Source organism: Nerophis ophidion, linkage group LG09 (genome assembly GCF_033978795.1).
Source record: "Nerophis ophidion isolate RoL-2023_Sa linkage group LG09, RoL_Noph_v1.0, whole genome shotgun sequence".
Lineage (NCBI taxonomy): Eukaryota > Metazoa > Chordata > Actinopteri > Syngnathiformes > Syngnathidae > Nerophis > Nerophis ophidion.
Genome location: NC_084619.1, coordinates 27,466,295 through 27,483,455, shown reverse-complemented (window position 1 = coordinate 27,483,455; position 17,161 = coordinate 27,466,295). Strand labels below are relative to the sequence as shown.

General features: G+C 39.6%; 1 protein-coding gene across 6 annotated transcripts in view; it reads right to left on the bottom strand.

Annotated features, from left to right (window-relative positions):
- Positions 1–17,161, bottom strand: part of LOC133559198 (fibroblast growth factor receptor 2-like) — a 67,395-nt gene that overhangs the window by 6,225 nt on the left and 44,009 nt on the right. For all 6 annotated transcript variants that reach the window (XM_061910720.1, XM_061910722.1, XM_061910723.1 and 3 more), the window contains 4 exons: positions 15,434–15,544; positions 15,102–15,292; positions 14,346–14,468; positions 11,956–12,026 (listed from right to left, as the gene is read on the bottom strand). In XM_061910720.1, the coding sequence (XP_061766704.1) occupies positions 11,956–12,026; positions 14,346–14,468; positions 15,102–15,292; positions 15,434–15,544 (496 nt within the window). The remainder of the gene's footprint in view (positions 1–11,955; positions 12,027–14,345; positions 14,469–15,101; positions 15,293–15,433; positions 15,545–17,161) is intronic.

The following is a 17,161-nucleotide window of genomic DNA, read 5'->3' as shown; positions in this document are numbered from 1 at the left end:
CCATTGTTGTCCGCCCTGGAGTCATAAATTCCTTCCTTTTCTCTAATTTCTTGTTGCGTTGCAGACAGGCTCGTACATGCAAATGCATTCTGCACTGTTGCTAGTTCTAAAACAAAGTAGCATGTAGTTCAAACTTATATCTGGCAGTAGGCATGCTATGGAAGCGCTAAAAACTACAACATGGCTGATGGGGAGAGGAAGCAGTTGAAGTGGAGGACTGTAAACAAAATCGCCCACAAAATGAGGCATCCTGAAGAGACGGAACAGAAAGCAGCTTAAAGATAGTCTGCAAAAACTAATCTACGAACCACCACTACATATTATGTAGACCACGAGAAATCAAATCATAATGTCACCCATTTAACTGTGATAGTAAACGGTGCTGTACACATGTTTTATTCTTTTCTTACACTTCTGTGACAGCACTGCACTGTACTACATTTTATAATAATAACAATAATAATTATAATAATAATGGATTAGATTTACATAGCGCGTTTCTTTAGACTAGATACTCAAAGCGCTCACAGAGAAGTGAGAACCCATTACTTTTTGATTGATTGAGAAGTTTATTGACATCTTAAAGAATTGAATCCATGTAATGATTTAAAAAGGCAAATGGATGGCACAAAAAGCCAAAAGAATTGTTTCCATTGTGGTCCATTAAATATTCATCACATTTAATACATTCAATAATAAAATGTATATACCCTGTAACATGTATATCAAAAATTAGGTAATTTTTCTTTATAAATTATGTACATATACACTGTATACATTTCAGGGGATTTGAAAAACATTATATACACAAAATGGGGGGAGGGGGTATATACACGATGTACATGACACTATGTACATGAATATGCACATGTTGACTCTAAGAGTGTGCAAAACAGAATGAGAATATATACATACACTATAACCACATATAAACCTGTTTGATGCTTCCAAGAGTTGATGTTGATCAATATTGGTTTAGATCAGGGAAAGGTTGAGCTGAATTATTCATTCACTCTACATTCACACTTAAAGTGGTGGTAAGCTACATTTGTAGCCACAGCTACCCTGGGGTAAACTAACGAAAGTGTGGCTGCCAATTAACGCCTCAGGCCCCTCCGACCACCACCTATTATTCATTCACCAGTGTGAGTGGGGAGCAAGGCTCAAGTGTCTTGCTCAAGGAAACAACAGCAGTGACTTGGATGGCCAGAGACAGGAATCAAACCTGCAACCCTGAAGTTTCTAGCACGGCCGTTCTATCCACCATGCCGTATTACAGACTTTGCATGCAGTTGCAATTCCGATAAGTTTGATGGCAGTAGTGGAGAGTACAGTATGCTGCCTAAACCAGGCAGCAGTCTTTGCCATCAAGTTTAATGTGCCTGTCTTTTCTTTTGTTGAGCCTACAAAGTCCTTATGCTGTAAGTATTGTACCTATCACCAACTGTTTGATTGTAACATGCATCTTGGTTGTGGTTTTGATTACCAAATTTGGAAGACACAAAATCACCATGTAAAATGTAAATCGTAACATTTCTATAGCAAATCCAATGTAAATTAGCATAGAGCAAGCACATTTTGAATAGTGAACCCACAGTCTATTTTCGAGCGTCTACTTTTCGCTTTGTTGGCTTTGAAAATTGTAACATTTCCGGGAGACAGTCTGATGCAATTTGTGCTGAATGCTTGGTTAAGTGCTTGAGGCGGTGTCGTAGATGCAACTGGACGTGACATAAAACCTTGGTCCGTACCCATTCCTAGGGGTTGAGCAAGACACTTAGTTCTTCCTGTATCTTAAATTCTTAATAAACTCGGCTTCCAGTTTTGATCAATTTGATGTAAAAGGTCTGGAGAGTCCGTAACTCAAACAAACAACTTTGTGATGAACAAACAATGAAGGTTCTCTCATCAGACACAGCCAATATTGCTGGCAATTGAAAACCGGTTCTTTTTCAGAACATGTTCCCAGTGTATCAAATCCTTGGAATCGCTTGCCATTTTTTCAAATGATTCCCTTAACAATTCTTGCAGGTGGGAATATTGTCATTACACAACATGTGTGGTGACGTCAGACAGCAACATGGCGACCAGGTCGCAGAAACACTCCAAAATTTGGCAATATTTTACAAGAAAAGATTGCAACAGGACAACGTGTAATAATTATGAGGCTGCTATTTCAACAAGATGAAATGTGAGCAATATGCTGAAACATTTGAACACACGGCATGCAATAACTATAAATGAATGTCACGTTTTTGAACTGCGCAATCTCATCCCAGCAGCAGTAACGCTAGCACGACATCTGAATGGAACAAGTATTAACTCACCGCGTATCATGTTAGCGCTATTGTCTGTTAAATCGAAAGGAATGCCTTTTCATTTAGATGCAAATAACGAGAAAGACAGATTCTGACTGGCTCCCAAGCGGGCAGTACTCGCTCCAGATCACGTCTGCCGCTAGATTAATGTCACCGAGCGGGGACTAAGTTCGTGGTCAAAAGCTTGCATGTATTTGCTACAATAGGTGAATTTTCAATTGTATTCAGAGAAAAGTTGCAAGTTTTCCTCCAACCAAATGTTCACAGTCATTTCCATTATACATGTGAAACTCATAAAATTAGAACATTGTCTAAAAGTCCATTCATGTCAGCAATTCAACTTAAAATATGAAACTAAAAATGTATATTAACTCAACTTTTAATTATCCTGGGGGAACTCTCCTGAAGGAATCAATAAAGTACTATCTACTGCAGGGGCGCTCACACTTTTTCTGCAGGCGAGCTACTTTTCAATTGACCAAGTCGAGGAGATCTACCTCATTCCTATTTATAATTTATATTTATTTATTTATGAAATATACATTTTTGTTAACAAGTTAATGATGTTTAATGATAATACAAGCATGTTTAACACACATAGATTCCTTTCTTTCATGAAGACAAGAATATAAGTTGGTGTATTTGATTCTGATGACTTGCATTGATTGGAATTAGACAGTGGTGCTGATAACGTCCGCATTTTCAAATGGAGGAAAAAAAAAGTCCTCCTTTCTGTCCAATACCACATGAAAGTGGTTGGATTTGGCATCTCATTTGTCCAACTTGCATACTCGTTTTTAAACACTTTGTTATGAGAGTAGCATATGTGTGTGGCCCTTTAATGTCTGGCAGCAGGTGAGTGACGTCAGTGAGTGTGTGGGCAAGCAAGTGAGAAAGCGGTCGCTGAGGGCGGGGGAGAAATACGTTGGCATCAAACTCCGTACCTTGCTAGCTTGTGCACGCTAGCTTTCTGAGACTCTTATTTTGTTAGCACAGGCAGGATGAAACAGGTCTTTTATGGTGAAGACAGGAACTGTGCAGCCGGTCTTTAGAGTTTTGACAGTAGGTACGGAGTCTCTAGAAATAAAATGTGTTTCTCTGCGTCCGCCCTGTTAGTGATTCTTTTCTTAAATATGAGCTCGCAGCAGCCAGCGTCATCTCACAAGATCCTCGGGTGCCGAGAATGTCAAACAACTGACGAAAGTGAAGTCTTGGTATGATTGATGATTGCTCATTTTTATGTATATTTTTTAATGCCTGGCTTGAGATCGACTGACACACCCTCCGAGATCGACCAGTAGATCGCGATCGACCTAATGGGCACCCCTGATCTACTGTATCTAATACATGCACAGTGAGATATGACAATCCTTTATTATAATTGTGATGATTATAGCTTACAGTTTTTGAAAATCCTTTTTTTTCTGAGATTTTCAATTCAAGGTTTTTAGAAGCTGTAAGCCATAATCATCAAAATGTTAATATATAAAGGCTTGCCATATCTCACTTTGCATCTTTTGACATTTTACTAAATGTTACATTCTTGTGTAATGTCCATGTTTTATTTTGTTGAATTCTACAGAGGAATATTTATATATTTTTAATATTTTCAAAAAAGTAACTTTTTTCTATGCTATGCGCCTCTTAAAGTGGAGCTGCATATTTGGGGGGGAATTTTGCCTATCGTTCACAATCGTTATGAAAGACATGATGACGGATAGATTTTTTTAAATTGCATTCTAAATATTAAATAAATGTGATCCAAAGTCTGCTTACAATGGAGCCAATGGAAGCTGCACTATTCTGCCGATACAGCCCTTAAAAACATCCAAAAACCTCCTTTAAAGTTTAAATACATGATGTGAGCATATATATACAAACCCCATTTCCATATGAGTTGGGAAATTGTGTTAGATGTAAATATAAACGGAATACAATGATTTGAAAAACCATTTTCAATCCATATTCAGTTGTATATGCTACAAAAACAAAATATTTGATGTTCAAACTGGTAAACTTTTTTTTTTTTTTTTTTGCAATTAATTATTTACTTTAGAATTTAAAGCCAGCAACACGTGACAAAGAAGTTGGGAAAGGTGGCAATAAATAAGGAACAAGTTGAGGAATGCTCATCAAACACTTGTTTGGAACATCCCACAGGTGTGCAGGCTAATTGAGAACAGGTGGGTGCCATTAATGGGTATAAAAACAGCTTCCCAAAAAATGCTCAGTCTTTCACAAGATAGGATGGAGTGAGGTACACCCCTTTGTCCACAACTGCATGAGCAAATAGTCAAACAGTTTAAGAACAACGTTTCTCAAAAGTGCAATTGCAAGAAATATAGCGATTTCAACATTTTTGGTCCATAATATCATCAAAAGGTTCAGAGAATCTGGAGAAATCACTCCACGTAAGCGGCATGGCCGGAAACCAACATTGAATGACTTTGAACTTCGATCCCTCAGTAGGCACTGTATCAAAAACCTACATCAATCTCTAAAGGATATCACCACATGGGCTCCGGAACACTTCAGAAAACCACTGTCACTAAAAACAGATTGTCGGTACATCTGTAAGTGCAAGTTGAAGCTCTACAATGCAAAGCGAAAGCCATTTATCAACAACATCCAGAAACGCCGCCGGCTTCTCTGGGCCTGAGATCATCTAAGATAGACTGATGCAAAGTGGGAAAGTGTTCTGTGGTCTGACGAGTCCACATTTCACATTGTTTTTTGTCATCCGGACTAAAGGGGAAGCGAACCATCCAGACCGTTATTGACGCAAGCCAGCATCTGTGATGGTATGGGGGTGCATTAGTGTACAAGGCATGGGTAACTTACACATCTGTGAACCAATATGTCGAAATACGTCCTAATTCTTCTACTATCCAGGTGGGAGGCATGATTTATGATCTACAATAAAGTTTGACGAGCAAGGAAATAAGGAAGCATCTGATCAGTTGACCATGTCAACACAGCCACACAAGCTCGTGATCACGGCGCCGCTATAAATAGTTTAGCGTTAGCGCTTGTAATAACAATATCACTAATATTTGGTTATAATAAAGTCACAAAATGTAAATGGAGTATAGTTGGAGCTTTTTGGATATTTTGTATTAGATTTTAGGGGCGGATTAGAGGACCTCAGTGGTTCCGCTGTGACTTTGTTACAGTGCATTAAAAAAAATACATCTGTAGACATGTCATTCCTAATAATTGTGAAGAATACGCAAAATTAATTTTAAAAAAGTGAATTTCCCATTTAAGGCCTCACTTTTGGCTTTGTAAAGTCATGTTGCTTCTAAAGTAAACTAAATTGATGCCAATCCACCTCGTTGTTCTCTATTTGTCCGCGCTCGTGGTAGAAGCATGGCTTGGTTGGTAGAGCGGTCGTGCCATTCCACCTTATCGGTTGTGGTTGGGGCCTTGCATGGCAGCTCCCACCATCATTGTGTGAATGGGTTAAAGTGCAAATAGTGTCAAAGTGCTTTGAGTGCCTTGAAGGTAGAAACGTGCTGTACAAGTACAACCCACTTACCATTTATGAATTACCATCCCTAAATATTACACATTCTCTTCTTGGTGAATGAACAAAAGCTCCCACAGAAACCCCAAAATCGTACCAAAAGGAAAAGCATACAGTATTACTGAATTTCAGGGCATCCAGTCTTTATATGTGATTTGCATAAGGTCATGTGTGAATGGCGGTAGTTTCAGCTTGTGACACCGACCCACTCCCAGTGCAATGGCGCTCAACAATAGCTTTTGTGCCTGGCAGTGTGGTCACACAGTTTGGGCATTGTCCACTCACACCACACAAAAACAAACTGGGCCACCCAATGAGAGAAAAAGGAGGAAAAGGCAACCAATTTGTTTACGACAAAACTATTATTGACTTCCCTTTTGTAAATATTAGGGACGTGTCAGCCACCATTGCCAATTAATGACTTTTAATGCCGATCACAAAGCCAATCCCCTACTGTATGTCTTATTTCTAATCCCCCGGCTGAAAAGCTAACAGCTAATTAAGTGCTAATTAAGTGTCTCCGTCTAATAGAATACATTGTTAAACAATTCTTTTTTTTTTGTTGTTGTGTTTTTTAGTAAAGGTTTATTTTAAACACAAAAGTCAAAGCCTGTGTTTTAATCAGTAAATGTGACTAAATGTATGGAAAAATAAAACCATCCTAATACAGTATATTGTTATATAACTCCGTTTTTTTTGGGGGGCTGTGGTTTGTTGTAACGCTTTTTTTCAAACACTAAACTCAAAGTGTATCTTATATGTATAAAAAGTGAATATCAATAAAAACAAGAGCAGCTTACATACAGTAGATGCGCAAAACCATAGAAATAATTATATTGTTGCTTTAAATCAGAAATAATATTTATTGATGTAGCCTTCATATGCTTTTTACTAAATGACACAGCTATAATTCTAACTTTTATGTTAAAACAATAATAAACAATACAAAAATTTAGAAAAAGCCATTAATATGTCTCTCATAAAAGACTAACCATTAAAGACTTGTGCACCGGATAAATAAGGGAGAGAAGTTACCGCATCTAACGTAAACAAAACCAGAAACGGAATCGACAGTTTCAAAATAAAAGGTCTCAAAATGAGAATGTTACGCAAAAAAATTAAACATACATTTTTAGCTCTTGCGGGCCACATACAATGATATGGTGGGCCACATTTGGCAAGCAGGCCTTGAGTTTGATACATGTGCTCTAGTGAGATGATAATATAACAACCACTGTTGTTGGTTTGTCAGCATTGTCACAGTCAGTACACAAAATGAAAAGGGCAGATCAAACCATAATTGGTGGGGTTGATACCAAAGGTAGTATCAGTATATGATCGATACTAGAGTGACGAAATCGATATTTTTATTTTCTCCAAATCATTTTTTGTTGTTTTTGTGCATGTTTACAAGTTTAGACAATAAGTCCTTGGACATAGTAAGACTTTGGGGCAAAATTATTTTAATGAGTAATTGAAATTGTATTTTGATTTTGTTTAGTTATTTACAAGAGAATAAGGAACTTATTATTGCTGATATTGTAAAACTTTCAATAGCACTCACCTTAAATGAGGTGAAAAATAAAGAGTTATTACTTGTAGGTATTGGTCGATCTCTCTCATGGATGATCGGGATCGGGTTTGTCAGAATGGAACCCTGATCGGAACATCCCTTGTAAATATGTACAAACCCCGTTTCCGTATGAGTTGGGAAATTGTGTCATACCATCACAGATGCTGGCTTTTGAACTTTGCGCCTATAACAATCCGGATGGTTATTTTCCTCTTTGTTCCGGAGGACACCACGTCCACAGTTTCCAAATAGGATTTGAAATGTGGACTCGTCAGACCACTTTTCCACTTTGCATCAGACCATCTTAGATGAGCTCAGGTCCAGCGAAGCCGGCGGCGTTTCTGGGTGCTATGGATAAATGGGTTTGGCTTTGCATAGTAGAGTTTTAACTTGCACTTACAGATGTAGCGACCAACTGTAGTTACTGACAGTGGTTTTATGAAGTGTTCCTGAGCCCATGTGGTGATATCATTTACACACTGATGTCGGTTTTTGATGCAGTACGGCCTAAGGGATCAAAGGTCCGTAATATCATCGCTTACAAGTAGTGATTACTCCAGATTCTCTGAACATTTTGATGATTTTACGGACCGTAGATGGTAAAATCCCTAAATTCCTTGCAATAGGTCTTTGAGAAATGTCGTTCTAAAACTGTTCGACAATTAGCTTACAAAGTGGTGACCCTCGCCCCATCCTTGTTTGTGAATTACTGAGCATTTCATTGAAGTTGCTTTTATAGCCAATCATGGCACCCACCTGTTCCCAATTAGCCTGCACACCTATGGGATGTTCCAAATAAGTGTTTGATGAGCATTTCTCAACTTTATCAGTATTTATTGCCACCTTTCCCCACTTCTTTGTCTTGTGTTGCTGGCATCAAATTTTAAAGTTAATGATTATTTGCAAAAGAAAAATGTTTATCAGTTTGAACATCAAATATGTTGTCTTTGTAGCATATTCAAGTGAATATGGGTTGAAAATGATTCGCAAATCATTGTATACCGTTTATATTTATATCTAACACAATTCCCCAACTCATATGGAAACGGGGTTTGTATGATTATGAGCCGGTTGCTGCGGGTCTAAATAACAGACTGGACCCACATAGCCACTCAGTCTTTTAGTGTTCACCTATAACAAAGGCATGCTGATGAACACGGGGGGATACAAGCAAAGTGCTAGAAAGCAACACGCGGGTGAGACTGGTGTATATCAGTTCCTTCATCTGTTTACACAAGCAGCTCCATGTCTATGCTGGTCTCTCCTCTTGTTGACACACTGGTCTCGCCTTTCTGGGCTACTTTGTAAATGCATCTCAGTACTGTGTCGCCCTGTTTCCCCATGACCATGTGCACCAATCCTTTACTCAACAAACAAACATGCTTTGGGTCACTTTGAGTGCCCTGCCACCTGACCTTTCGTGTATTTTAGCCAACAACAACAATCTATAATCAATTGGCATATCGGCAACGGTTCAATGTACAAAACCCAAATCCAGTGAAGTTTGCATGTTGTGTAAATCGTGAATAAAAACAGAATATAATGATTTGGAAATCCTTTTTAACATATATTCAACTGAATACACTGCAAAAACAAGATACTTAATGTCTGAACGGGTAAAAGTTGTGTTTTGCAAATATCAGCATATTTGGAATAGATACCCACAACATGTTTCAACATAGCTGGCAAAAGTGGCAAAAAGACTGAGAAAGTTGAGGAGTTATCATAAAACACTTATTTGGAACATCCCTCAAGTGTGCAGGCTAATTGGGAACAGGTGGGTGCCATTATTGGGTATCAAAGCAGCTTCAATGAAATGCTCAGTTATTCACAAACAAGGATGGGGCGAGGGTCACCCTTTTGTGAAGAAATGCGTGGGCAAATTTTTGAACAGTTTAAGAACAACATTTCTCAAGGAGCTATTGCAAATAATGTGGGTATTTCACCATCTACGGTCTGTAATATCATCAAAAGGTTCAGAGAATCTAGAGAAATCACTGCATGTAAGCGTCAATGCCTGTGACCTTCGATCCCTCAGGCGACACTGCATCAAAACTGACATCAGTGTGTATCATCTGTAAGTGCAAGTTAAAACTTTACTATGCAAAGCGAAACCCATTTATCAACAACACCCAGAAAAGTGAATGTTGTCTGTCGATCTGTGTTGGCCCTGTGATGAGTTGGCGACTTTTGCCCGAATGCAGCTGAAATAGGCTCCAGCACCCCCCGCGACCCGGAAAGGGACAAGCGGTAGAAAATGGATGGATGGACGCAGAACCACCTCTGGCTTTGTTGGGCCCGAGCTCATTTAAGAAGGACTGATGCATAGTGGAAAAGTGTTCTGTGGTCTAAGGAGTCCACATTTCAAATTGTTTTTGAAAACTATGGACGTTGTGTCCTCCGGACCAAAGAGGAAAAGAACCATCTGGACTGTTATAGGCGCAAAGTTCACAAGCCAGCATCTGTGATGGTATGGAAGTGTATTAGTGCCCAAGGCATGGGTAACTATCACATCTGTGAAGTCACCATTATTGCTGAAAGGTACATACAGGTTTTGGAGCAACATATGTTGCCATCCAAGCACCGTCTTTTTCATGGATGCCTCTGCTTATTTCAGCAAGACAATGCCAAGCCACATTCTGCACGTGTTACAACAGCGTGACTTTGTACTAGACTGGCCTACCTTTAGTTCAGACCTGTCTCCCATAATATGGCGCATTATGAAGCGTAAAATATGACAAGGAGACCCCGGACTGTTGAAGAACTGAAGCTGTATATCAAGCAAGAATGGGACATAATTCCACCTGAAAAGCTTCAAAAATTGGTTTCCTCAGTTCACAAATGTTTACTGAGTGTTGTTAAAAGGAAAGGCGATGTAACACAGTGGTAAAAATGTGCCTGTACCAACTTTTTTGCAATGTGTTGCTGCTATTAAATTATAAGTAATGATTATTTGCAAATAAAATGTAAGTTTCTCAGTTCAAACATGAAATATCTTGTCTTTGCAGTGTATTCAATTGAACATAAGTTGAAAATAATTTGCAAATCATTGTATTCTGTTTTCATTTCCAATTTACACAACGTGCCCACTTCATTGGTTTTGGGTTTTGTAATATTTACATATTTTGCTCATTTTAAACATAGAGTGGTGCATTGTTTTAACAGACGCATCACAAAGTTCACTTTTTCCTTCAACAACAACTATCGTAAATTGTGGACTATAAGTCGCTACATTTTTCCCACGCTTTGTATCCTATTTTATGACGGCGATAAAGAGAATCATGAATATGGATGACCTAAAATAATTCAGAACATTTCAGAAAACAATGGATAATTGAAGTCTATATAAAATGGGATTAGCCAAGAAAGCCTCTCTCTGGCATTGAGCTGCATCATTTTACATATGACAGCAAGATTTGTCTGCCCAACAAGGGATGACTTCCATTGTAATTCATGTATTCATTTAATCTGATGTCATATATGGATCTTCTGTGCCTCTGTTGTTGAGTAGAACACCCCCCTACAGCCTGCCTTTTGCTTTCATTTGTTATATGAGAGAGAAAAAACTATTACCTAAAAGTAAGTGATGGACTCTAATTAACAGTGACTGTTTTGATTGAATATCACTGCTCTGTGGAACGGTATGTGCACATATTGTGTAAAGCACGCTAGCAAATACAGATGCCGACATAAAAGAGAGCCTCAAAATAAACCTAATTGAATAAGCTTGTTTAGACTTGCTACTGGTGCATGACTTAAAGACGCAGGCAGAATCTCTTTTTCCAGAGGTCAGCATGCAAGGCATGCATCTAATTGCCACATACACCCTCTGCCGCTTGCTTCTGGAGCTGAAACTTCAAACAAGGCTGTCAGGTCGCATACGACTCAAACACCAAAAAGAGAGTAATGCTCTTCCTTTGTTCTCTTTTTAGAATGAGTGGTCTTGAACTTTTAAAAAAAGCGAGACAGCGACGGGTCAGCAATTCACATACCAGATGAATGAAAATAAGAATGGTGGGGGTGAAAGATTCAACGAGGGATTATTTTGAGCATCTTCAAAACGATGAGCCTCATGTTCAAAGTGAGTGGAAGGAAAGGGGTTCAAGCAGGAGGAGGACTGCAGCTTGGTCGCATTTAGACATGTGCGTAGGGGGCCCAAAAAGAGGGGAGACTTCCGAGTTAGGCCGGAGGAGCAAAACCTGAATCAGTGGGGGAGGAGGTTCTGTCAGGTTCTGGGCTCCTTCCAGGGCCCTTTGAAGCTACTCAGATTAGTAACACAGCATTGGTTACAAGTCTAGCGTGAAATCCTCACTTTTGCCCCAAACTGGCCAGCGTTAGCCCCCTATAGGCAGCAAACACTCCGCCCATCTAAGACTGCATTGTCGTCTACCTATAACCCTGCAGTTTCAGGCCACAGCCACAACAACAGCCACGTTAAAGCTCCAAGTAGTGGATTGTGTGCATGACAGTGAAAAACTGAGTGTAAAACTATCACTAATGCCTGTAGGTAATTGCATTGGCTGTTTTGAATTACTTACACATCACTCTGGTGAGTGTAGACTCGGTCAAAAAGCGCTTCGGGAGCCATCCACTTCACAGGAAGACGACCCTGTAGACAAAAGAAAGGAGAGATGTCAAACAAAATAATCAATTCAATTCAAATTTTTAAATTAAATTTTGTTTGTCCTCGCTCTGCTGGGATGTTTGAGAAAGACCGATATATGCAAGTGGCATTAGGGTAATTCCCTCAGGAACTGTTTGTTCAAGCAATAAAGCTGATGAACAAGTATTGGATAATGTAATTTATTTTGTGATATTTAAGCAATAGCAGGAAGGCAAAGGCAGCCACAATCAATATTTGTTTGGTGGCTTAATGGTGACTCATGCTTCAGTTAAATGATCTCTAAATGAAAAACAGATGTGCATAACGTTTATAGTCACAAGAGGGAAATCGAGAATGTCATGTTTCTATGGCAATGTCAGAGAACTAAACAAGAGCAAGAGCAGCTCACCGATGACGACTGTCTATATCAGGGATCTCCAACATTTTTTCTTCTGAGCGATACTTATACAAAATAAAAAAGGCCAAGAGTTACTTGTTTTTGTAATGTTTGTTGTCATACCTTATTTCAACCCAATGGAGGCTGTAGACTTTGTTTGCCACAACAAAAATAACATAACAGTTTGCATTTATTTCTAGTTCTTTGTTTTTTAAATATTGTTAGTTACTTTGACAAAAACAAAATATTTTGGGCCTGAGCAAGGTTTCCACGTCTTAAAACACATGCAAACTTGATAGCGTGCGCAAACTGATTATTGCGTCTCTTAAATAAACAAAATAAAGGAAAAAAATAAATTTAGCATCTGTCTTTATGAATACGCAGAATATATGCTGATCATCAGAATTCCCACAATATTTTGAGGAGAAGATGCAAATATAATTATTTAGCACAGTTAGTGTGATTGAACAAGGCTGAAACTTGCCTGAAAGATAGTACGTTCAAACTGATAGTTCCACAGAAATGGCTGTAAAAAAAGAGGTGATCACACTATAGCTCCATCCTACATATAGTATGCTTGTCAACATATTTGGACGGTCGAAAATAAAAATATTAGACATTGTCTATTCAGCAATATCCTTTAATAATTTCAGAGCTACTTAAGGGGCCGATTAAAACAAATTCAACTAATAGTTTTTGGTCTCTCTTAATTGAGTTAGTTTTTTTTATTTATCTTCATATGAAAAAAATCTTATAACATGCCTTTTCCTGCGTTTGGATAATATCCGATGCATAAATGCGCTGCGGCGTTGTAATGGTTCACCTCCTCCTTGTAGATCGCATCTTCCACGTGCAAAAAATTGTTTCTCCTGTCTAAATTGTGATTCTATACTGCAGAAAAGGTGTAACAGATTTGCTTACAAGATGTGCTTCTTGTGCAAAATTGCCAAACCCTACAGGTATTAGCATGATAACATGAATGTGGAGGGAAATTAGTGTTTCCATGGGCACACGGTGCTGATAGAACATGCAAAAACCTGATTCAAAAAGGACAGTCCACCACTTTTGCACTTTTTATCAATTGTCCACAAAGTCTTAGTTGATCACCCACAACACGGCCACTAATAGTACACCCATTTTATAGTTTGCACACACTGTTGTATTTAGCGGGTATTATTTGGATCTTAGTAGATCCGGCCCTTTGTGTTTTATTTAACTGGCAACATTTAAATTGTACTTTAATTAGGAAGCAGATCTGCACTCAAACAGTGAGGTCACTATTTTGTGATAAATCATTACATGGCATATTGTCTGAATTGAACAGTTACACAAATTCTGAGAGTTCAGACAAATATTTTTTTACCTTTTTGTGAGCTACTCAAAAACAGCCTGCGAGCCAACGATAAACTCACAGGGTACTTGTTGAGAGACCTCTGGTTTCTAGATTTAACAACGTAAGTGTTCGTCACTGTCAAGGCAGCCATTGTCCTAATCATCATTACTCTCAACATCGCTGCATATTGTTGTTGTTGACAGCGTGTTCTCTGCAAGATGGTGCATGCGATGAAAAGGCAACCATGCATACAAAATGAGGGTGTGCGGACCTGGCTGCTCCGCTATGGGAAAGAAAGACACCACTGGGCTGCTATGGAGTTGTCAATTATATTTAAACCGCTCCCCTGCTTGCTGCATCTCTTTTGCTGTCTAATTGTATAAGTGCCTATGAAACTAAAAGGAGAGGGGTAAACAAGGCAGCCTCCAGAATCCCTACATTCACAGGCTGCCTGGGAACCTGCTGCTGCTGCCAAGACACAACTTCAAGTAAAGAGTGAAAAAGAAAAATTTGTGAATTAGAGGGATGGGTAAATCACACTGTGTGGCTCCACAAACATGATGCGATGTTTGCAGGAGGCAGGGTGATTACTCACATTGGTCGTCTTTTTATAGTAGTCGATGTTATGGACATCGCGGGCCAAGCCAAAGTCAGCTATCTTCATGACGTTGCTTTCTGTGACCAGGACGTTCCTGGCTGCCAGGTCTCTGTGTATACACTAGGAAAAGAGAGAGTGAGAAGTGAAAAATGCCATAGGGAAAGAGGGAAAAGGGAGGGGGTCACAAAGCGGAAAAATGAGGGCAAAAGAAAAACAAGACATTTACGTCATTCTACAAATAAATGAAATCGTCTGACCACAGGTAGCACTGCTGCACTAAATACCATCACCTCATTAAGTCTGTACTTGTAAGTATATGTCTGAATAAGTCCTCAAAGCTGGACTCAGAGCTAGAGACCATGCATGTGCAAGAAAGTGTGTGTGTGTGTGTGTGTGTGTGTGTGTGTGTGTGTTTGTGCGTGTGTGCGTGCGCAAGTGAGTGTCACATTCCAACAGTGAGCAGGAGCGTGAGGCTGTATCTAGACAACATGGCTGCACCACTATTGTGAAAAAATGACAATTCCTTCACACAGAGAGCCTTTGTTGTGAAATGAGACACAATGAAGGGGTTTGGTAGGGGCTGAGATCAGTGTTTTTAGGAGATAGAATTCCCACAGTGACGCACAAGCACAGCCTGTCACAAAATCTTTCCTAGATACAACACAATCACTTTGGCACAAAAATCTCTTTTAAGTCACCTAAACGAGACGGGGTGAATTGGTGTGTTCATGTAGAGTATGTGTACCCTCTTACCTTTTGGGATGCTAGGTACTCCATGCCCCGTGCCACTTGATAAGTGCATGAGACCAGATCTTTGAAAGTGAGCTGTTCATCAGAGACACGGCCAATGTCGTAGGAGTACTCCATCCCAGGAGGTCGGCGGGCTCGGAGGTACTCCCTAAGGTTACCTTTGGAAGCATACTCCACTATCACATACAACGGGCCTGCATGGGAGGAATAATTCTAATCACTGAAAATGGCACAAAGGAAAAAAGGACCTACAGTACTTTTAAATATTAAAAACAAACAAATACTGTACATAGCTTGATTTAAAATGGTATATGATTTAATTATGACATCTTTACCATCTTGTGTGCAGGCCCCCAACAGATTGATAATGTTCTTATGTTTGCCAATCATCTTCATCATTTCCATCTCTGACACCAGGTCAGACAGGTCCTTTTCGGTGGCGTCATCTAAGGAGCAGAGGAATGATGGAAAGTTGCTTAGAAAAACAAACACGCCCACATCCTGCCTCCCTTCTAACCCTCGACTCACAGCTCATTGGCCACCAGTCAGACAGCACCTTGTTTTGTAGGGTGCTTCTGATTAAATGCAGCTGACAGACAATGTGGCCTAAAGTTACAGCAGTGAGGGGAGCTCCTTGTGCGGACTTCAGAAGCACCCTTTCAGTGCCAAAGGGAGGAGAAATGAATGACTTAAAGATGCTCAATCTGGATTCATTATCTGTGGCAAAGGCTCCCTTTTCATAGGACAGAGAGGTAGAATGGCATTGTCTGCATTCTTCTGCACTGCTATAGCTGAACTAAAGACCATTTCTTTGGACAAGGTTGGTCTGCCGCACTACCTGATCTACAGCTACCTTCATTAATAACAGCAGTGTGACTCGCCTCTTTGTGTGGGTGCTGAATGAGCCCCAGCCAGCTGCTGCTCTGGGGTCAGCTATGTGACCGCCCCTAACCCTTACCTACACTAGCCGCCTTCTCCATAGGTGTCACTCAGCAAGCACCAATAATAAATAATGATGACCACAATAGGCTTCACCTTGCCCGGTTTTTAACTGTCACTGGAGAACATATCACGTGAAATGTGCTCAAGTTAACCGCATACATCATGTATTGATGTACAAACCCCGTAATCATATGAGTTGGGAAATTGTGTTAGATGTAAATATAAACGGAATACAATGATTTGCAAATCCTTTTCAACCCATATCCAGTTGAATATGCTCCAAAGACAACATACTTGATGTTCAAACTGATCAACATTTTTGTTTTTTGCAAATAATCATTAACTTTAGAATTTGATGACAGCAACACGTGACAAAGAAGTAGGGAAAGGTGGCAATAAATACTGATAATGTTGAGGAATGCTCATCAAACACGTTTTTGGAACACCCCACAGGTGTGCAGGCTAATTGGGAACAGGTGGGTGCCATAATTGGGTATATAAACAGCTTCCCAAAAAATGCTCAGTATTTCACAGGAAAGGATGGGGCGAGGTACACTCCTCTGTCCACAACTGCATGAGCAAATAGTCAAACAGCTTAAGAACAACGTTTCTGAAAGTGCAATTGCAAGAAATTTAGGGATTTCAACATCTACGGTCCATAATATCATCAAAAGGTTCAGAAAATCTGGAAAAATCACTCCACGTAAGCAGCATGGCCGGAAACCAACATTGAATGACCATGACCTTCGATCCGTCAGACGGCACTGTATCAAAAACCGACATCAATCTCTAAAGAAGATCACCACATGGGCTCAGGAACACTTCAGAAAACCACTGTCACTAAATACAATTCGTCGCTACATCTGTAAGTGAAAGTTAAAGCTCTACTATGCAGAGCGAAAGCCATTTATCAACAACATCCAGAAACGCCACCGGCTTCTCTGGGCCTGAGATCATCTAAGATAGACTAAAGGCAAAGCGGAAAAGTGTTCTGTGGTTTGACGAGTCCACATTTAAAATTGTTTTTGGAAATATTTGACATCGTGTCGTCCGGACCAAAGGGGAAGCGAACCATCCAGACTGTTATCGACTCAAAGTTGAAAAGCCAGCATCTGTGATGG